Here is a 23340-nt window from a genome sequence, read left to right as displayed (position 1 = left end):
TGAGCTGGGGTGCGTTTCCCGTACAACTATATAGCTCACTGCTTAACTACCATAGTACGATGCATCGTTGGAGAAATCAACTAGCTCGTCACGACTGTTTCCCGAAACCGTATGTCGTAAAGTATCGTTCAACCACGTTGGTTTATGACGTCTCGCGCGTGGTGGACTAATAAATTATTTTAATTCATCTTTTTGAGATCGAATTAACGCTAGATTTTGTCATATAAGTTACAGACATGTCATCTGAAGATCATTTCTAATTTTTCTCAGTTATTTTGCTTTATTACCAGACTCAATATTTGGCTCGTTCTTACATAGTAGAGCACGTTCGCACATGCGCAGTCTTCAAAAACGGTGTTTTAAATCTCTTGACAAACTAAAAGACGTAAATTACATTTGTATGTATTCTAAATAAATAACACGGGTTGTACTGAATGTCAGCTTGCTTATTTTGCTAAAGATAAGGATTTATTCAGTCTATATCTCATGTAAACTAGAAACTATGCTTCTAACCACAGCTCGAGAGCTGTCGTTCCAACCACACAAGTTTGCGATGCTGTTTGCGAACGTTCGTCAGAACGATGGTTTCGGGAAACACCAAATCGTTGAACAATGCTGATAATGACGGAACTTGCGACCATAGTTGGCTAACGATGCTTTCGGGAAACGCACCCCTGGACGATTACACTGTTTTCTCCAGAGTGGTTATATATATATATATAAATGAACTAAATTAATAAAAATTTTACAACAAAAATGAACCATCACTGAACTTATACTTTAGCTGGACTATGACGCTGTTTTCTTTTAGATCTGCTGTACAGCAGAAATAAACTCTGTTGCATTATTTTCCTGTTATCACTGTAAAGTTGCTTTGAAACTATCTATGTTGTAAAAATTGCTGTGTAAATAAAGGTGACTTGACTTGACATAAAAAAATGAAGACTATAATAAAATATAGTCATATAAGCATTAAAACTGAAACCACAACCCAGAGACTGAGTGGAAATCAATACACGTCACTTTGCATTACTAATATTGGAGTTTGTTTTTATTTGTTTTTATCTGTTAAGTCTTAAGGAAAAGCATGCCATCTATGCATATATTCACTTGCACTGTTTTTATCTTTGGTAATTTATTTTATAGGTGTAAAAACAGTCATTTTAATTTTAGTATTGTATAATTTATTTATTTTCATTTTGATATTGTAGTATTTTGTTAATGTCACTTATTTATTTTACTTTATTCCATGCTATCCAATTTCTGCTGTAAATGTTGAAATTTCTCACTTGTGAGACAAATAAAGGTTGATCTAATCTAATCTAATAAAGTAGCTGAACTAGCAGGTATAGTTATGGTGCTTTTCTAGTAAATGACAATAAAAAAAAGAAACATATGTCTGCTATTTATTCTTTCAAATTTGATATGAAATATTATTTCTAAATGATGAATCGTCCACAAGTGTGTTTATTCTAAAAGGGAACTTTGCTCCGCTCTTCCTTTGGAATCGTTTGGAATGCGTCGGAACCGGAAGTGGTGGTGACGTCACGGCCGCTCTCGAATTCCCAGTGCTGGACAAACAACTGACTGACTGATATCAAACTTTGACAAACTCTTCCGAAAAGCCGCTTTAAAGTGTTTTAAAGTTCCCCTCCGTGATGCGCGGGCGTGTTTAAAGCGGACTGGCCGTGTGGCAGATGTGGACTGGCCGTTAGTGGTGGATGGAGTCGGGCTTCGGGGTCCAGCGGAGGGCCGGCGGAGGCTCACCCGCGGTGGGAGCGTCGCAGCGCCGCAGGAAGATGCCGCCCAGAGCCGCTGATTTTAAACTGCAGGTGATCATCATCGGCTCCCGGGGTGTGGGAAAGACCAGCCTCATGGAGAGATTCACGGATGACACCTTCTGCGAGGCGTGCAAGTCCACTGTGGGTAAGAAGACAAACTATACAGAAATACTGACTGAAATAGAAGCTGGAGCAGCTGTCAGTCTGGGTGCTCAACAACAAGGACTGTCCGTTTATTTGTGTACTAGTGCCAATTATCTTTATGCCTCATTATTATAACATTACATACCACATTATTGTGTTTACCTGCTCGCAAAACAAATAAATTCCAGTTCAACTGTCCAAGTTATGGATAGTTCACTATAGATAGATAATGAGGGGACAATTATACAGTTTAGTATAGTATAGTATAAAGATTATTTGTGTACTAGTGCCTATTATCTTTATGCCTCATTATTATTATAACATTACATACCACATTATTGTGTTTACCTGCTCGCTAAAGAAATAAATTCCACTTCAACTGTCCAAGTTATGATTAGTTCACTATAAATAGATGAGGGGACAATATACAGTTTAGTATTTTACACAAACTTTTATTTTGGATGCGATTAATCGTTTACAGCCCTAATATTTACACACACACACACACACACACACACACACACACACACACACACACACACACATCTTTATGCCTCGTTATTATAACATTACATACCACATTTTTGTGTTAACCTGCTCGCAAAACAAATAATTTCCAGTTCAACTGTCCAAGTTATGAATAGTTTACAATACAGATGAGGGGACAATATACAGTTTAGTATAGTATATAAATAGGGAACTATTAATAAACTAGATTGCTAACTATGGGTAATTAATAAACTCATGATTGGTTTAGTATGGCTAGTTATTTATATCCCATATATCTATTAATATACTATGGACAGTATTGAGTAATAGCCTATTTGTAACTAAATAATTTGTAAACTGCAGATGGTTATCATAGTGTACTTAGTAAACCATAAATGGTTATTAAAGATTATACAAAGCTAATTTGACATACTAGTTTAGTATAGATTGATAACTATAGCTAGTTTGGATTAGGCTAAGTTTGAATAGCTTTGGTAGTTAACAGTGATTAGGCTAAATGGTTAGCAATTGGCATTTGATGGGTATTAGTTTATTGTGGGTAATATTGTGGAGGTGTGTGTACATTTTATATATATATATATATATAGGGCTGGGCAAAAAAAATACATTTTTCGATTAATCGATTTTAAAAATGTGGTCGATTCAAAATCTATTCTCAGAGTCCAAAAGTTTTAGTATTAGTTTTCCTACAGTGTTCATAGGCTTGCAGTCTCCATGTTACAGCGAATGCTGTGAGATTTTATGTTTGTTTTATCTTAAACATAAAATAACCTGATCCTGATTGATCAAGTTTCAGCATCAATTTTAATCTTGCATCAAATTCCTGTCAATTCATTGTATGCATTTGAAGTTGGGTTTTAATGTACCCAAGAGTACCTAAACAAAAAAGAGTTTAATATACAGGTTTGTGGCTCTATTTCTTTTTATTAATTACCACTTGTAAACTTATATTCACCGTAAAAAAAAAAAAAAAGGATTTGTATTAAATCTATATTCATTGAGTCGCATCGGGAATCGAAATCGAATTTAGAATCGAAATCGAATCGAATTCAGAGCATGCGAATCGTATCGAATTGGAACATCTGAATTGATACCCAGCCCTATATATATATACACACACACACACACACACACAGAAAACCATTATCTGAAAAGCTCTTCTTGGCTTGCGAGTTGCGACCATGTAAATCAGAAAACATTTCATTTGATATAATAATAATAATAATAATAATAGTGACACGTATGAATAAAACAATTCCGATGATTTAAAAGGGTTTTATGTTTACATGAATGTCAATTTAGTTTGTGTCTAAACTGTTTTCATCCCTCATTCTCGTGCCCAGTCCTTCTGTAATGTCATTACTCGAGAGATCTGCCAAACGCTGCATCAGTCACGTGAACAGCTGCACGTTTAGAGAACACGCGAAAAATCTGATTTAAATAATAAAACCCGTGGCTTTGATAGAAAAATCTGTGATATTTTTTATCACTCACTCATGACAGGCTTTCACATCAGATTATTTGCATGCTGCTAACTAACCCAGTATCCCAGAATAGCCAGACACAGGTTCACACATGCCTGACCTAAATAATATGTACATTAAATATGAATGATTTCAATGATGTGTTTGAGAAGCATGATTTTTAAAGGAGCTTGAACAATGACTGATCTTATTTCTTCTCATTTTGTCTGTGGTTTTGAAGGTGTGGATTTTAAAATCAAAACAGTGGAGCTGAGAGGCAAGAAGATCAGGTTACAGATCTGGTGAGTGGAGAGGAAGTGCCTAGTTCTTATCATCGCCGTGTCACTTCCTGTGTCTCAGAAACACATGAGAGCAAGTCGCTCTCGACACAAAGTCATAAATTCCAGACCGGAGTCTCTGAGAGCCGGTCAAACGTCTCTCATGTGTTGCTCTTGAGATTTAATCAGTTGTGTTTGCTCACAGTTAACCAGCCATTAACTCACACTGAGTATACTAAACTCACAGCTAGATTTGAAATTATGTCAGAAAGCATATCTGGGGTTATTGACGCATTATTATAATTATGATTACACACTCCCATAATTCAACAGTGAATGTAAATATGTGCATTTAAAGTGTGATATCACTAATATCATCTCACTAACTGAAATGTATGTCCATGTATGTCCATTCTCACCTTATCCTTATCAATCCCGCCGACCGCTGACTGTTAATTCTATTCTATTCAGTTTGATTCTATAAGATTCTATTCTATTCAGTTTGATTCTTTCGGGTTCTATTCTATTCAGTTTGATTCTTTCGGGTTCTATTCTATTCAGTTTGATTCTTTCAGATTCTTTTCTATTCAGTTGGATTCTATCAGATTCTATTCTATTCATTTTGATTCTTTCAGATTCTATTCTATTCAGTTTGATTCTTTCAGATTCTATTCTATTCAGTTGGATTCTATCAGATTCTATTCTATTCAGTTTGATTCTATCAGATTCTATTCTATTCAGTTTGATTCTATCAGATTCTATTCTATTCAGTTGGATTCTATCAGATTCTATTCTATTCAGTTGGATTCTATCAGATTCTATTCTTTTCAGTTTGATTCTTTCAGATTATATTCTATTCAGTTTGATTCTTTCAGATTATTTTCTATTCAGTTTGATTCTTTCTGATTATATTCTATTCAGTTTGATTCTTTCTGATTATATTCTATTCAGTTTGATTTTTTCTGATTATATTCTATTCAGTTTGATTCTTTCCGGTTTGATTATTGTGTCCACTTCTCTTGTGGTTTGGTTCTATTGTATACTATTCTGTTTCTTCTATTTGACTGCTCTGATCTGTTCAGTTCTGTTCTATTCTCTTTTATTTGGCTTGGCTCTGTTAAATTCTATTAGATTCCATTTGTTTCGGTTTTGTTTGATTTAATTTAGGTATATTCTCTACATTTCTATTCAGATTGAGTTTACTTCATTCAGTTCTATGTTGGGATGCCAATTTTCAGGAATTTTGAATTGCCATGATTGATTCAAAATAAAATAAAAATCGAAATATCGGAGTATCTGCATTTTCCCTTTTAATACATTTAGGCTGTTTAACATAAGTTTAATTTGTTTAAATCACCATTAATTTACAAGTGAAACTGGAAAAATTAGAATATGGTGCAAAAGTTCATTAATTTCAGTAATTCAACTTAAAAGGTGAAACTAATATATTATATAGACTCATTACATGCAAAGTGAGATATTTCAAGCCTTTATTTGTTATAATTTTGATGATTATGGCTTACAGTTTATGAAAACCCCAAATTCAAAATTAGAATATTGTGAAAAGGTTTTCATAAGCTGTAAGCCATAATCATCAAAATTATAACAAATAAAGGCTTGAAATATTTCACTTTGCATGTAATGAGTCTATATAATATATTAGTTTCACCTTTTAAGTTGAATTACTGAAATAAATGAACTTTTACACGATATTCTAATTTTTCAAGATTTATCTGTATGACTGATAATGTGGCGCCTATAGAAAATACCGATACAAGACTTTCTTATTGTGAATTTTGAATCCGCTTAAGACGAGCCAAATCACAAAGTAGATTTAAAAAAAAACAATGGATTAAAATAATCAATTAAATTAACAACAATAATGAATAAATCATTGATTAATCATCTCTTTTCTGTTCTGTATAGTGTAAACTAATCTTTATTATTCCATAACTTGTTTGTTCCAGTGGAGTCTGGGTCAGTCATCTACTAACCAATCACAAACTAATACTAACCCACCGACCCCGCCCACTTTATGATTCTTGTATTTCCCTTTGACCCTGAAACCCGCCGGCTTCTCTCACACACACACTTCTGCTGATGTCTGCTTGTGAACTGTGTGTCTGTAACACATGTCCGCTCACGTCCAGCTTCCCAGCATCCACGGCTCCTTCACTGTCCGTCTTAACTGCTCATTGACATGTGACGCCTCACCGGTCCTCTTTGTGACATCATATCCTGTTTTGGAAAAATGCAGCCAGACTAGGGTGGATAAGGTACGGTACAAACGAGGAGATAAACATCTGTCATGTGTTTTTTCTTTTCCCTTTGAATCACGATGTGAAAAATCTTCTCGTTGAGAGATATATGAATGCTTCTTGAAATAAAGTAAAAGCAAATTCTACACTCTAAAAAATGCTGGGTTGTTTTAACCCAATTTTGGGTCAAATATGGACAAACCCAGCCATTGGATAAAATTTTTAAATTGCATTTTTGATCCAACGTTTGGGTTTGTCCATATTTGACCCAAAATTGCGTTAATACAACCCAGCATTTTTTAGAGTGTATGATTACCAGAGGCGGACAGAGTACACAGCTTCATTACTTGAGTAAAAGTACAGATACCCCTTGCTAAATTTTACTCAAGTACAAGTAAAAGTACTACAGTCAGATGTCTACTCAAGTAAAAGTACTGAAGTACTTGTTTTTAAAAGTACTTGCGTATCAAGAGTACAAGAGTACATTTTCTAAATATTGCATTACGACTGCCACAGTGCTTACATTTATGTACAGAAACGTCCTACATGGAGTTATGAAAATTTTTAATGTTAATATACCTTGGAGAATGTAAAAGGAATTGAAAGTAAAATCAAGTAATTTTCATCTTTTTACCACGTTGCTTTATTTAACATTTCGCACTTGCCCACAAGGCAATAGCACAATAGCAACGCTCTGACAAACCTCTGCTAGAGTTTTAATGGATTTTTTGCACCCACATTTGAACTAACAATTGTGTGTACATGTACATGAGTTTCTCTGTTTTTTCATCAATCAAATCAATAAACCTAAAGCAAAGAAGGCAATATAGCAATGTTCTGACACACCTCTGAACCTGAACCTGAAAGGTGATTGCTGATCAGTGGCGCCTGCACAATCCAGTCACGTTTGAGAGGGAAACAACAAGTTGAGGGTTTCCGAGATTTTTTTTTTTTTTTTTTTTTTTTTTTTTTTTTTTTTAGAAGAAGTAACGGGTACTCCGTACTCATGGTTATGGATAAAAATTTAGTGGAGTAAAGAGTACAATATTTGCCTCTCTTGAGTAAAGTCATGAGTACTCCCCAAAAATGATACTCGAGTAAAGTACAGATCCCTCAAAATTGTACTCAAGTAAATGTACTCCGTTACTGTCCGGCTCTGATGATTACATGCTGATCATTAACATAATGCACCTTCCTGTTCTTATTTTGAGTGATTCATCATTGAGTTGTTTATCTTTCTAATCTGTTGTAAAAATGAAATAAATTGACTTTCTTTTTCAGCTGTCTCCACAAAGCTTCTCCCCTCCTACCGCTGTGATTATAGAGACACGATTCACTGTTAAATCAATCTCTCTTTCTTTTCTAGTCTAGCGTGTGATGTATTCCCCACTCTGAATGATATGTGAGTCTAATAACGTTGAATAATTGCAGGGACACGGCAGGTCAGGAGAGGTTTAACAGCATCACGTCGGCGTATTATCGTGGCGCTAAAGGCATCGTGCTGGTCTACGACATCACCAAGCAGGAAACCTTTGAAGACCTGCCTAAATGGATGAAGATGATAGACAAGGTGCATCATAAACACCGCGTCATCCACACTACTGCGTTTTAGTTTAGAAACGGAGAATTAAAACGAATACGATCTCCGTCCTGCGTATTAGAATTGATCTCCGTCCACATTAAAACGACTGAAAATGCGCATCACGTGACCATTCACCAACACTGGGCATGCGGTGTAAACAGGCGCATGTAGGCAGTTAGCATTGTAAAATGCATTATTTATTTGCACAACAGCCGCTAGCAAAGACATCAACGTCAGTAACGCTTGTAATTCGTTATCCATGTTGCAGTCACTAACGTTACGTAGTCCAGGCTGTTTTTGTATGTTTTCTTCCCGGGGACGGGTCATGTGATGGGTGTCTGACGAATCAGGGAAGGATACGCCATGACTGATGACATCCAATCATGACAGCCTCTGCGTCATCGTTTGTAATGTCCTTCGTTTTGACCGTCTTCACTAAAACGCTCTCCGAAGATTCAAAACGCAAAACGGGTCGGAGCGTTTCTAAACTTCTCCGTTTTAGGTCTTCGTTTTTGCCGTTGTAGTCTGGACGGGAGGTGCAAACGTAGCAAAAGGTCTCCGTTTCTAAACGAAAACGCAGTAGTGTGGATGGGGCCTCATTTTCTTCCCCAGCAGGGGGCGCTCACCCTGTGGTCTGTGTGGGTCCTAATGCCCCAGTGTAGTGACGGGGACACTATACTGCCAAAAAGCGCCGTCCTTCGGATGAGACGTTAAACCGAGGTCCTGACTCTCTGTGGGCATTAAATATCCCAGGATGTCCTTCGAAAAAAGAGTAGGGGTGTAACCCCGGCATCCTGGCCAAAATGTGGCCTCCTAATCATCCTCCTATATATACTAATTGGCTTCATCACTGACTCCTCTCCACCAGTAAGCTGGTGTGTGGTGGGCGTTCTGGCGCAATATGGCTGCCGTCGCATCATCCAGGTGGTGCTGCACATTGGTGGTGGTTGAGGAGATTCCCCCTCTTCTATTTAAAGCGCTTTGAGGTCTCAGAAAAAGCGCTTTATAAATGTAACGAATTATTATTATTAATTATAAGTGAACACACACATGCTAAAGTTGCCTGAAAAGAGGAATCAAAAATCGTCTTTTGGAAATTGATCTTAATGCCTTAATTTAAAAAAATTAGGACCTTTTAAGGACACCAATTTTCTTTGTGAATGAATAATGTATCGTAAATAAATAAATAAATAGTATGGTGTGGTGAAGTATGTGTGTGATGTGCGGCTATTTTAATCCCAAAGGCCAAGGGAACTTTATCAGGATCATAGTATCCTGGATCCATGAAATAACTGGCCTTTAAAGCTACACTGTGTGATTTTTACCCCCATCTAGCGGTGAAAAGGTATATGACCATCCAGTGAATATTAGTTTCTGTTCCTCTCAATTCCGATTTCGTTTTAACTCCTACGGTGGCCAATGTAGTCCAATATTAACATGGCTTCCAGTTCGACCTCGTCCATGAGTAGTCCTTCAAGTGATGAGGTTACTTTAGAAAACTATTATAATTTGCAGTAATTTAATTTGTCAGTTAACATATTGGTTATGACATCTATGTAAAATGAATAATAGTTTTATGTTTTCGTTATTTTTTTTACCATTTCATTGCTAACATCAGCTATCAGGTTCCCAGACGAATGCAAGCTAATCTTAGTAAAGTAACTTTTATCAGTGCTATCGTTATTCTGTATATTGTACGACATCACTAGCGTAAGGCAACGTTTACATTGTAGGCTATATCATTTTCTCCGTGAGCAGAGATCAGCTGATGTGACGAAGGGAGAGGGAGAGGTAGAGGGAGAGGAAAAAATAAAAACTGGGCCGGTGCCAGTGAATTGCGGAGTGAAAGGCGAAGCTTGAATTAACGGGTATGTCCCTCTTTGGCTAATGTACTTTCAAGATGGAGGGGCAACATGTTGACCGACATTCGAACCCCTCACCCGTATGTATTTTTAATGGCATATTATACACTCACGAGAATACTTTATTACTTGAACGAAGTAAATATACATTAATGAGCACATATATTTTTGAAAGAACTAAGTGTTTTTAGCTAAGAATAAACTAAAAAAGTTACACAGTGTAGTTTTAAAAATAAAAATCTGCCGCCTCTATGGGGATTTAACACAGGGGTGTGGTGACTGTATTTAAAGGAAGAACATTTATTTATTTACGACACATTATTCAAACCCCTGAAACTGATTTTTTTATTTTTGTTATGATCTTATAACTATTTATTACTGGCACAAATTGTTATATGTTGATCTTATATGTTTTATGTCTGTAATCTTGTTAATTGTGCTGCTGCCTGTCTTGGCCAGGACGCTCTTGGAAAAGAGATTTTTAATCTCAATGAGTCTTTTCTGGTTAAATAAAGGTAATAATAATTTCCAAAAGAAGATTTTTTTATTCCTCTTTTTAGGCAACTTTAGCATGGGTGTCTAAACTTATGCATAGCACTGTATATAACTTGGTTTTGGTTCTGTGCAGTATGCGTCAGAGGATGCTGAGCTCCTATTGGTTGGGAACAAACTGGACTGTGAGTCTGATCGTGCCATCTCACGACAACAAGCTGAGAGGGTGAGGCCGCTGTTATTTTAGTATTATTTATATATATATAGTTTTTCTTAATATTTTGAATTTGCTTTTATTTTTTTATATTTTGTACATTTTAGAAATTTTGTCATGTGCTTTTGTGATTTTTTTTTATTTAAGCATTACTTTGTTTTTGTTTTAGTAATTTTAGTACATTTCAATTTAATCTTATTTCAGTTAGTTATCAAAGCAACATTTCTGTTCTTTTTTAATCAAAAGTGGTCATATGATGCTATTTGTGTTTGTGTTTAATATGTGTTTAATATGTTGTGTTTATGTGTTTAATATGTTGTGTTTATGTGTTTAATATGTGTTTAATATGTTGTGTTTATGTGTTTAATATGTGTTTAATATGTTGTGTTTATGTGTTTAATATGTGTTTAATATGTTGTGTTTATGTGTTTAATATGTGTTTAATATGTTGTGTTTATGTGTTTAATATGTGTTTAATATGTTGTGTTTATGTGTTTAATATGTTGTGTTTATGTATTTAATATGTGTTTAATATGTTGTGTTTATGTGTTTAATATGTGTTTAATATGTTGTGTTTATGTATGGCTGTTACCTTGGCCAGGTCTCTCTTGTAAAAGAGATTTTTGATCTCAATGAGACTTTCTAGTAAAATGTTTTGTTTTTTCTTCTCTGTCGGCAGTTTGCTTCACGGATATCAGGGATGCGTTTCTGTGAGGCCAGTGCCAAGAATAACTTTAACGTGGATGAGATTTTCCTTAAACTAGTTGATGATATTTTGAGTAAGGTAAGTGGAGCTGTTTTCTTTGCCCACCACAATGTTCACTTTGAAATATTTGATAAAGTATCGTGAGTTTGACTGAGAATGTGACATTCGACAGCTATCATGGGTGTTTCTGGCTCAAATAGTGTCATTAAGATGATCAAAGATTTGATGCCATAAACTTTTGCAAATGGAGTAATTATAGTTTTGTGTTGTTTCTTCCTCGTTCCCCAATAGGGCTGCACGATTTGAGGAAATATTGTAATTGTGATTTTGTGATTTTAATGAAATCTGAATGATTAATCAAGAAAACAAACAGGAAAGCATAACTAAAACACACAGTTTATTATATTTATCATATTCTATTTTTTACTATGTGTATGTCCTTAATGTGTTATTTGTTCCGTTTGCTGTTGCATTGTGGGAACTAAGGATAAAACATTTTACTACATTATTAAGTCATATGTTTTTGTCAAATAAAGAACGGTAAAATTGCAATATGTGACCCTGGATCACAAAACCAGTCACATGATGCACGGGTATATTTGTGGCAATAGCCAACAATACATTGTATGGGTCAAAATTATCGATTTTTCTTTTATGCCAAAAATCATTAGGATATTAAGATCATGTTCCATGAAGATATTTAGTAAATTTCCTACCGTAAATATATAAAACATTTATTTTTGTGAGTGAATGCAGCACAATCGTGAACATAAATGCTCAACTTTAAAGGAGATTTTCTCAATGTTTACATTTTTTTGCTCCCTCAGATTCCAGATTTTCAAATAGTTCTCAACCAAATATTGTCCTATCATAACTAACCATACATCAATGGAAAGCTTATTTATTCAGCTTTCAGATGATGTATAAATACCCATCAGACTGGTTTTGTGGTCCAGGGTCACATATGTCTTTATTTCTTCATTTTCACATGTCAATCTGGTTTATAAGTGCTTCTCATTACAAGTTAAGGAAGATGGTCAGTGCATTTTGCGTTAAAAAAATGCACGTTTTAACCGACCCAACATGCATTTCGGTTTTGTTTTGTTCTGAATAATTGTGCAGCCCTCATTGGCTTCTCTTTTGGGCAAGATCTTGCCATTTTTGTGTGCGATCTGCATCAGACAGTCAGTGAAGAGTCTATAACATCTTATAATCGGACAAAATGTTGTGTTTTTCCACAGATGCCGCTTGAAGTCCCCAGTAGAGAGCTGTCCAACAGTGTCCTGTCCCTTCAGCCCGAACCTGAATTCCCACCAGAGCTGCCTCCACCTCGCATGCGCTGCTGTTGAGACTCGCTTCATGCTTTATTTAAATCCCTCTTATAACCCAACACACGCTGTTACAGACTCCCGCCACCAGGGGTCCATGTCCTGATGCCCTCACACCAGTGACCATACCGTTGATGAGATGATGAAAGTCAAAACGCTCAATATTTAATCATCCCTCGCTATAGATTTCACACAAATGATAGACGGTGCAATTAATTATAGTCCATATTTTGGTACTTCTAGACGCCAATAAAGAACATCCGTATCATCACACACACACAAAGATGCATTTATTTTTGACGGCCCATACCGGTGAAACTTGAAAAATTCAAATATGGTGCAAAAGTTCATTTATTTCAGTAATTCAACTTAAAAGGTGAAACTAATATATTATATAGACTCATTACATGCAAAGTGAGATATTTCAAGCCTTTATTAGTTATCATTTTGATGATTATGAAAGCTTATGAAAACCTTTTCACAATATTCAAATTTTGAATTTGGTTTTTTTTCATAATCTGTAAGCCATAATCATCAGAATTATGACAAATAAAGGCTTGAAATATCTCACTTTGCATGTAATGAGTCTATATAATATATTAGTTTCACCTTTTAAGTTGAATTACTGAAATAAATGAACTTTTGCACCATATTTGTAATTTTTCCAGTTTCACCGGTACACACACTACCTCATTTCTGGGAAGCGTTGATCTGACACGTGCCTTTCCTATCGGATACACACACGCCACAAACATGCATCATGTGTACAAACGTGTGTCATAACCCATCAACACTTATATCATCACTTACTTATCACTTAGAAACTAGCGTTTATATTGGACGACGGACCCTTGTCTTTCACTTCACCTCACGTTTCAAGCACTCAGTCAGTGTTTCGTATGGGAAACGGTCCCGGTCTCAAATTAAGAAGCTTTGGCATTAAAAGCGAAGTGGATCTACATTTCATGCCGAGTGGAATTAATTATTTTTCGGCTGTGTGTTTGCGAGGTGGTTCGTTCGGCCCGTTATTAATCACCAGCACGGTTGGGGTTGCAATTTATAATGTCTTCATGCCTTACGTTCTAACGTTGTTTCTGTTTTTGAGGTTGGGTTTTGTGTTATCCGTTGTGTTTTTGCACTACAATCCTAAAACGCAGAACGTTAGTGTACAGAAGATTAACCTTATTATTCCCAGTTGTGTTATTTAGTAGCCCTCTTTCAGTGTCATTGCACTTGAGTAGAATAAAGGAAGGTTATTAATTGGCTGTCGTTCATTGCTTTATGCGCCGGTTCTGGACGGCCCAAAGGGCTTTTTCTCCGCGGAGGACATTTAAGAGGATCGTTCTGATACTCGGACAGCGTCACTAACTGAAGGACACTTGTTCTCTTCAATTAAAATCACTATGCCTCTGCGTTCCTGGGAGAATAAACACTGATTTATGTTGAATTGAGTTATTTGCCGGTGTTAGATGAAGGACTAGGAATGATTTAGTTGTGTAATATAACAAAACTTTATAACTGGTGTTTGATTGGGAACACTATTTTAACTGAACGGACTAGCTGGCACTAGATTTTGGGAATATGATGCCTTTTTCATAGCAACTGTCCTTAAATATAGAGGAATCAGCGCCTAAAAAAAAAAAAAAAAAAAAAACAACGCCTTTTTTTTCTTATTGGGTTCATTTCATGAAAATATGTTTGGGTCTTATCTGAAAAATATTTTGCTTAAAAAATAAATAGCTATATTTGACATTATTTAGATGACAGTTAAGCCTAATTACCGAAATGTGGAGGAAAAAATAAACGTTTTCATCTTTAAATAATGGCAGTGCAACTAATATTACCAAATATTGTTTCATTGTTTTTACAAATAATAATAATGCAGAAATGTCTTTCTCATTACAGTGATATGAGTGGAAATGTGCTTAATTTTCTTAAAAATAATGTCATGATTTTCATTATCTTTATGCAAAATGTAAAAAAAAAAAAATTCAGTTTGAAGTGAATTATGAGCTGTAAATGTTCTGGACAGTTTTAATGTTATTCACTGTACGTCAACTAATAGAGAGATGATGCACATGTAGTGGAAGTGGGTTTGCGTTGTTTGTAATGCGTCAGAAACCAGTGTCGTACTAAACAACCCAAACCTGGCAAAAATAGCTTTTTTGTTCAGTATTATTATAATAACATTTTCAAATTTAACTTCTTTTAACTGTGTGTCCTTTTAAAAGTGTATAACCAACTTACCCCTGTGGATTTAGTGTTGACAGTGTTGGAGAGTGTAGTATTAACCTCAAAATGTTGATGTTTGCAGGCGTGTGCCATATTAATATGAGATGCTCTAATGATCCTTTTCACCAAGTGCTGAATACTTTTTTTCTCTGCAGGAGAAATCCATCATTTATTGTGGATTGTAGTTTAATCTAGAGTCATTACTATAGTTTTATCATTATTTACAGCTAAACCCCTCCTTTTACATTTGTGTTTCAAGGCGCTTTAACCTTTCGCCTTTCGCCTTTTTTATTTTTCTTGTTTGTATTTATATTTTATTTTGTGTCAGTGTATTAATCTTAGTTGGTCTTCCCCAGAGGAAATGACTTCATGTTCTGCAGAAAAAGTGAAACCCAACACGCTCTTAAAACTATAGTTGCAATGCCTTTATGAAGCTTCATTTTGTACAGAATGAGTCTTGGTTTAGTCTCTCAGCCAATCGAAGTATTATTTACTACATTACAAAAACTACAATTTAAACAGATCCTCATGACATTGCAAAGTAGAAGAGTACTTTGTACGAATTAATACATTGATATTAGTTATTTGAAACAGTTTGGCATGTTTAAGCAGTTTTGTGGTATTTATAACTTGTGGCATTTTTAAACTAATGAAGTGCAAATAAAGATATATATTTATTACATTACATTTTCCTCCTGTTTACTCAAGCATAAACTTACCTTTGCACAATTTTATTCTGTCCATTCTTACAAAATGTTTATTGTTTGGGATCTCACTTTTATTTTCAGAGATGTACTGACTCCTTTTCACAATATGATGGCGCTATTGGATAAACAACTTTATTTAATAACTACTGCAATCTAGCTTGTTTTTTTCTTTAAAGAAAAGTTTTGGTAAATGCATGTGTAAAGTTTTACTTACTAGGAATTTTAGAAATATGAGTGTAAACTGAAAGGTAGGCCTATCAAATGAAAATATTGTTTGTGTACCTCTCTCTCTCTCTCTCTCTCTCTCTCTCTCTCTCTCTCTCTCTCTCTCTCTCTCTCTCTCTCTCATATATATATGTATATATATATATGTATACTGTGCAATAGTCTTAGGCCACCACCATGTTTATTGTTTACGCATTTTAATGACCTTTTTTTTTTTTTAGATACATGTGTAAATACAGGAGATATGTAGTACACAAGATAAATCTAAATAAGATGGCTTCTTTAAGTAAAAATCTGCATTTAGTGTGACCTGGACTTAAAGTTTCTCACAGAGGAAACTGAGAAACTTCTCTTATATTTTCTCATCATAAAGTTTTCTTGGCCTTCCAGTCCGTTTCGATTGCATTTAGGTTTAATAAGAGCCAGTTCCTGCTATTGCTCAAGTATAAGAGGAGCTCACTATACTTGCCACTTTAGCCTGAGCCATTTCTTTCAGATTTGTTTCTGTTTATAATATTGTGTACAAAATTCCTGTATTTTTCTGGTTCATTTCCTGTATTTAAACTCAAATCGCCCGTTAATGGCAACATCCTCTTTTTAATAAATAATTGCAAGACTATATATATATATATATATATATATATATATATATATATATATATATATATATATCCGAAAACACCGATTTCTTTTTCAACATTTAGTGTTAAAATGGTGCTTTATTGGGGTATTCTGTTTAAAAACTCACTGGGTTGTATTTATCGGTTATGGTTTTCACTTAAACTATTGTTTTTAATAATATCGTATATAAAATAAAATAGTATTAGGCAATTTTATTTACACCTGTATTTAATGATTTAAAAAAGTTTTTCTCTCCTTGTTTATCTGTAGTGGTAGTGGTGTGTGTGTGTGCGCGTGCGTGTGTGTGCGCGCTCATTGCGTCTCCATGCGTACGCACGCGTGCCTGACCGGTACCGGAGCGCGAGGAGGGGTGTGCCCGGTGCTTGTGTGTGAAAAACAGGCGCATGCGCTCCACGAGACCTGAGACACGGACGGGGAGCGTCAGACCGCAGCGGCTGCAGATTTTCCCGTCAGCCGGGGGGGAGAGGACAGCAGGGAGAGATGATGGGAGGACTGTAATCCCGGGGGAGGGATGGACCATGGATGGACGGATTGATTCAACGCACAGAACCACGGAGATTCTCACTTGACACACAACACTATTCACCGTATTCCGCTCGGAAGCGCGAGGAACGACACGGTGATGGCAAGTGATTTACGGTTGCGCGTCCATCTGAAGTGATGAGACAGAAGCGCGCGGCTGAATCCTTCTGTCAGGTTGTATAATGGAGAGCTCCAATGGCTCCGACACCAAACCGCAGAGCCATCATCCTCATCCTCAGGTGGAGAAGAAGAGGTTAAACCGCGCGCCGTCCCCTGCCAGACCCGTCCTGAAGGATGTCCACTCGCGAACGGCCAAACCGATCGTGCCAAAATCCCCCAAATTCAACAAGCAGCAAACGTCCTCCGCGCCGGTGACGCCTCATAGCCGCGTCCCGAGACGCACCGTCCCGGGCGCGAAGGACAAAACCGCATCAGCACCTGCAAAAAGCAACATCAAACCCTCAGCGACTAAAAAGGCGGTTAAGGTCACTCAGCATGCAGCATCCGAACCGAAACCGGCGTGCAAAGCGGTTGATACCGCCACTCCGCAGATCCCCAAGAGCAAGGGGAGGCTGGCCCCGATACGCGTTCCCACCGCACGCGGCGTCTGCCAGACGGACAGCAGCTCGGATTTGTCCGATTGTCCCTCCGAGCCGTTGTCCGACGAGCAGAGACTGGTTCAGGCCGCCAGTAGCGATGCGGAGTCCGGTTCCGGTTCGAGCGAGCAGGCGGTCGGGGTTCGGGTGCGCGCGCTCGCGCTCGGAGCGGGAGGATCTCAGGCTTCACCGGCGCCCGGTACGCACGCGGACCAATGCAAAGCGGAGAAAGACGCACAATTCAAAACGGAGGGCAAGGAAATGGCCCAGGAGGAACTGCTGAGGGAAATCGAAGACCTTCGATCGGAAAATGACTACCTCAAGGTGAGCCGACACTCTCAAATGTAGGCTAACTATGGTACCATGGTATTCTTTGAAGTTACTTTTTTTTTTTTAAATGTCAATATCATCATCTAATACATTACGGTTGCATGATATTGCAATGCAAGAGGTCATAAGGATAGGGGGCTTTCAATCCTTACCCAAAAGTACAGTGGTAGTATGGGACAGTTGTGTGGCTTTGATATACAGGAATGATTGAATCATTCAATTATGGTGTGTACAGAATATTTTTAGATTAATATCTGGTGTTCTTCAGAAGGATTATGGGTTGAGCTGCTGCTGTAAATCCACATGACAGTTTTACACCTTGATTTGTTTTTTCACGTGATGACCCTATTGATAATCTGGCTCATGTTTTAAATCCATCCTACACATTTACACCTCTTATAGACTAACAGTACTGCAGCAGCATTGTCCCTGAAAGCATCTAGTCTTTCTAGTGTTTATTCTTTTGACATACATTTGATGCTAGAGTAAATAAATACTTGAAAATAACATGGCACTTTTTGGACAACCATGGCAATACCATGCTTTTTATTATTATCATTGGAGTATCATAAGCATATTACAAAATCCCATACAAGAAGAATTGTGATGGTATTAGTTAACAGTGACACTGAACTAAGGTTCTTCAAGATACTTTAAAAAAAATACAATGATAGTAAGTAAAATGTATTTATATAGCACATATAAACACAGCTAAGCTCACCAAAGTGCTGATCAAATTACATTTACATAGCATAAAACAACATAAAATAATATTCGAAAACACCAGAGAATAAAGATTTGTTTTAAGCCTATATAGACATGAAAACCATGAGTGACAGTGCAAGGCGATACTGTGTGTGTAACCGGTCCTACTCGACCCACTCCGAGAGGGATTCGAACCGGGGTGTCCGGCATGGGAGGTGGACACGCTAACAAGGACGCTAAAGACCATAGCCGCTAGCTTCAGTCGCTAATGCGCCTCCTGAGGCCAGGGGAGTGAGGTTTACACGTACAGTTATTACTGGCCTACATCTGTTACACTCACTCCCTAAACATTACTCCCATCCGGGTCACGGCACCAAATGTCACCGGTCCTACTTGACTTGCTCTAGAGCTGACTAGCGTCAGTCGCTAGTGTGCCTCTTGAGGCCAGGGGAGTGAGTTTTTTTTTTTTTTTTTTTTTTTTTTTGCACATTGAGTCTGAAATTTTCCCACGTTCAAAAATAAATCCAACCAGTCACGTTTACACACTGTGTCCAAAACGTTCGTCCGTAATTAAAAAATACCGGGTTCAATTTTCTGCGTTTTTCGCATCCGTAGCAAGCATTTTGAGAGGTGTTTTAACCATTCAGAGCCACCGTACTGTCACGGTTTGGGTTTTGTTCCTTGTTCCTGTTTCATGTGTGTCATGTGATCCCTTTTTCTAGTCATGTGATCCTGCCATGTGTTCCCTTGTCTGATGTGTCATGTTGTTATTGGTTCATTGTTTAATTGTTCACAGGTGTCCCTTGTCTAGTTGTTAGTCTTGTGTATTTAAGCCCTCATGTTTGCCCTGTGTCTTGGTCTAGTCTTGAATGTTTCTTGTCCAGTTTCCTGCTTTTGTTTTGAGTTCCCAGTTTCCAGCCTTTGTTTTATGTTTGATTATGTTTTGAATTAAATTTGCATTTGGGTTCTCAACCAAACGCCAAAATCCAGATCTAATCAGGATCAATTGGTTCACGGAATCAATTGGTGGTCTTCTTTTTAATATATGGCTCCAGTATCGCTAGCAAAGCATCAAACTGAGCCACTGACATCCTGAAGTAAACTTTGAATCGCTCGGGATAATCTCTCAGCGAACTCTCCTTCCTCTCTACGCAATCTCAGGATTGGACGGACCCAATATTTCCTCTTTCTTGTTCTCTTTTTAAGAAGAGAGAGGACAACAAAATCCCCATTGCTTTTAGAGAATTATTTTTTCATTTTAAATGTATTCTTTTTTCCCGCAATGGATTAATATATACACATCGGATTCAGTGTGCAAGGTTTCTGTACATGACGAATTTTTAGGATGACGAATACAAAAATACGCATACGTTTTTATTTTGCAATCAGTGTGCATGGACCTTTACTGGTCTACATCCGTTACACTCACCCCTCTAAACCTCACTCCCATCCGGGTCATGGCACCAAATGTAACTGGTCCTACTCGACCCGTTACGGGTGGGATTTGAACCGAGGTCTCCGGCGTGGGAAGGGCCCACGCTAACAAAGACACTAAAGACCACAGCCGCTAGTCGCTAGTGAGGTTTACACACACAGCTTTTACTGGCCTTACATGAGGAGAGCAAGATCTAGATCCATAAATCTGTACTTTGACTGATTTTAGGTCACATCAGTCCACAGAGTGCAGATGCATCCAACAGGCATCAGAAAGACCCTCAAAACTCCCGCAGGAAACGCATCACAGTCTTTGCTCTCTGTGTGAAGTGTGATGGGTAGATGAAGGCAGGCCTAATTAGCATAATTCCATAAATGATTGATCTTATTTGTCAGATGCGCCAGGGCTCGGCTGCGGTCACAAACAGGATTTTCATAAGTTTATCTCTGAAGACGGCGTGTTAATCCGCTTTAGTAGCTGTGCGTGTAATTCTGCATCCCCTCGGTACACACACACGTTCGTACACACACGCGTCCCTCCTGACCCTGAGCCGGCCCGTGTGTTCGGAGCCTCCCTAAAGCAGATGTGCACCCCTCTGCCTCCATCTGTGTGCTAATCTCTCTTTTCTCTGTCTATCTCTTTAGAAGTAATCCTGCCGCATGTATTATATGCAGCTCCATGTTAGTACTATTGTGTGGCATTAATCATTTAGTCCACTATAACTCATGTTTGACAGGAACATCCATACAGCACATGGCAGGTTGCTGCTGTCACATGACATTATCCCCAACATACAGTGAAGGTCATTGTGTTTGGACTGTTTGTCACTGTCTGTCTCTCTTTCGCTGTCTTTCTGTCTTTCTTCCTCGACTTTGTTTTTCACTGAATTCGCTGAGGCATTGTGGAGTATTTACTGGGAAATGAGGCGCCACAAATGACTGTCATTCATTACAGTTCAGGACGGGGGTTTCACCAATGACTACAGTTTCTTTACCTGCAGTCTTTTTTTTTCTCTTTTTTTTGTCATTTCAGACTGTGATTTCCGTTCCATTACATGCCACAATCAGACCAATTCAATTAAGATGTGTTCACACTTGGCATGTTTGGATGGATTAAAACGAACCCTGGTGCGATTGCTCTGTTAGTACACTCTAAAAAATGCTGGGTTGTTTCAACCCAATTTTGGGTCAAATATGGACAAACCCAGTCGTTGGGTTACATTTTTAAATTACATAATTAACCCAACGTTTGGGTTTGTCCATATTTGACCCACAATTGGGTTGAAAACAACCCAGCATTTTTTAGAGTGTATGGTTCATTTGAGTAAGTGTGAACGCTGCCATCCGAACCCTGGTGTCACCAAACAAACGGGCCGAGACATCCCATTGTTTGGGATGTTCAGTAAGTTACGACCCAATACGTAATAAAAGCCGAACATATTGTGAACATATTCTTATGCCTTTAGGTTCTGTGTTAAAATGCCAATGTAAATGATAAGCAGAGCAGGACAAATTTATTTAGTTTTTAGTTTTGGTCCAAATGAAATTAATCTGAACTACAAGTGTGAACACACCTTTAGAAACCTGAATTAGCATTCTTATTCTGATTCTGATTGTCTTTCTGCTTCTAATCATGATGTCCGTTCTGATTCTAATCCTAATCCTGATTCTCGTTTCCTGGTTCTGATTCTCATTCTGATTCTATCCATTCTCATTCTGGCCTTAATAAAGTCAGTTAATAAAGTTAATAAAGTCAGATTGACTTTAATTCTGATTCTCATTTGGATTTTCAAATTAATTTTACAGGATTATAAAAAAGAAAGTTAGTTGTTAACCCAAGTGCATTTCACATGATTTAGAGTTTTTAACCTGATTCTAATCCTGATTCTCATTCTGATGTTCAATTTGATTCTGATTTTCATTCTAGTTTTGGTTCCAATACTGATTGTCTTTCTGTTTCTAATCATGACGTTCATTCTGATTCTTTTTCTCATTCTGATTCTAATCCTGATTCTGATTTTCATTCTAGTTTTTGTTCCAATTCTGATCGTGTTTCTAATCCTGATGTTCATTCTGATTCTTATTCTAATTCTGATTCAGATTCTCATTTTCATTCTGGTTCTTAATTTTGATTGTTATTCCAATTTATATTCATGTCTTCTGTTCAATCTTATTTTCTGATTCTGCGGTTCATTCTGATACTTTTTCTGATTTTAAAATAACTTCAGTGCAAATTCAGTCCATAATCAGATTTTAATTAGACTCTGAATAAGTACAATTCCAAATTTTATACTGATTCAATCCTGATTCTAATTCTAATCCACATTCCGATTTTCATTCTAAATTCTGATTCCAATTCTCTTTTGGTTTCTAATCTCGATTCTCATTCTGCTGTTCATCCGGATTTTTATTCTGACTCTTATCCTGATTTTAATACTACAGAAAGATTTTGAGTACAATTCAGTAATCCTGATTGGGGTTTCTTCAGGATGAAGTGGACGAGTTGCGAGCAGAGATGGAGGAGATCAGGGACAGTTACCTGGAGGAGGAGGTGTACCAGCTCCAGGATATACGCAGGGAACTGGACCGCTCCAACAAGAACTGCCGGATCCTTCAGTACCGCCTGCGCAAGGCTGAACAGAAGAGTCTGCGTGTTGCACAGACCGGACACGTCGACGGAGACCTTCTACGCGGAATGGAGCAGGACCTGAAGGTGTTTTTGTCATAGAGAATGGAAACATTTTGAATGTGATAAAACAAAAAAATCAGTTTTAAAGGGGTGGTTGAGTTTGATTTCACTTTTCTAACTTTAGTTAGTGTGTAATGTTGCTGTTTGATCATAAACAACATCTGCAAAGTTACGACGCTTAAAGTTCAAAGCAAAGGGAGATATTTGCTTTTAAATAAATCACTTTTAAGGACTACAACAAACGGCTGGTGGGAACTACACAACATTCCTCCCGGGTTAGTGACATCACCAACCCTAAAATTGACATAATCCCCGCCCCCGGGAACGCGATTTATAGATTATCATGACAGAATATGCTAATCAATGACTAGAAGATAACTACACATCAGCTACATAAATTCATCAACTAACCATTCAGAAATGTCCTGTTGTTTTCTGCATTTTACATTTCTACAATTGTCACTTCTTCTTCAGTCTCTCCATCTTTATCTGACTACGTTTTGAACATAAAAGGCTCAAAGTTATTTTAATTTTCTGTGCGTGTCTGTGTGTGGTAATCACACCTGCTAAGAACATGCTCTTGAAGCTCCGCCCCCTGTGCCGGGAGCAGCAGCTCATTTGCATTTAAAGGGACAGACAC

General features: G+C 37.3%; 2 protein-coding genes across 5 annotated transcripts in view; both read left to right on the top strand.

The window, feature by feature from the left end:
* Positions 1-1453: 1453 nt before the first annotated feature.
* On the top strand, positions 1454-13878 carry rab12 (RAB12, member RAS oncogene family). The gene is made up of 6 exons (XM_079612480.1): positions 1454-1926; positions 4140-4200; positions 7866-8004; positions 10507-10596; positions 11264-11368; positions 12532-13878. The coding sequence occupies exons 1-6, from the start codon at positions 1722-1724 to the stop codon at positions 12637-12639; spliced, it is 708 nt and encodes a 235-aa protein (XP_079468606.1). The 5' UTR covers positions 1454-1721; the 3' UTR covers positions 12640-13878.
* Positions 13879-16825: 2947 nt separating this feature from the next.
* Positions 16826-23340, top strand: part of mtcl1 (microtubule crosslinking factor 1) — a 102794-nt gene continuing 96279 nt past the window's right edge. For 3 of the 4 annotated variants that reach the window (XM_079612855.1, XM_079612854.1, XM_079612857.1), the window contains exons 1-2: positions 16984-17866; positions 22500-22724. In XM_079612855.1, the coding sequence (XP_079468981.1) occupies positions 17129-17866; positions 22500-22724 (963 nt within the window). In that variant the 5' untranslated portion in view covers positions 16984-17128. Of the gene's footprint in view, positions 17867-22499; positions 22725-23340 lie in introns of all 4 variants that reach the window. The other variant, XM_079612856.1, reaches the window with a different exon arrangement.

The sequence above is a fragment of the Phoxinus phoxinus genome (genome assembly GCF_949152265.1).
Source record: "Phoxinus phoxinus genome assembly, chromosome: 5".
In the NCBI taxonomy this organism is placed as follows: Eukaryota; Metazoa; Chordata; class Actinopteri; order Cypriniformes; family Leuciscidae; genus Phoxinus; species Phoxinus phoxinus.
Note: the sequence above shows the minus strand (reverse complement) of the source record. Positions and strands in the feature narration are given on the sequence as shown.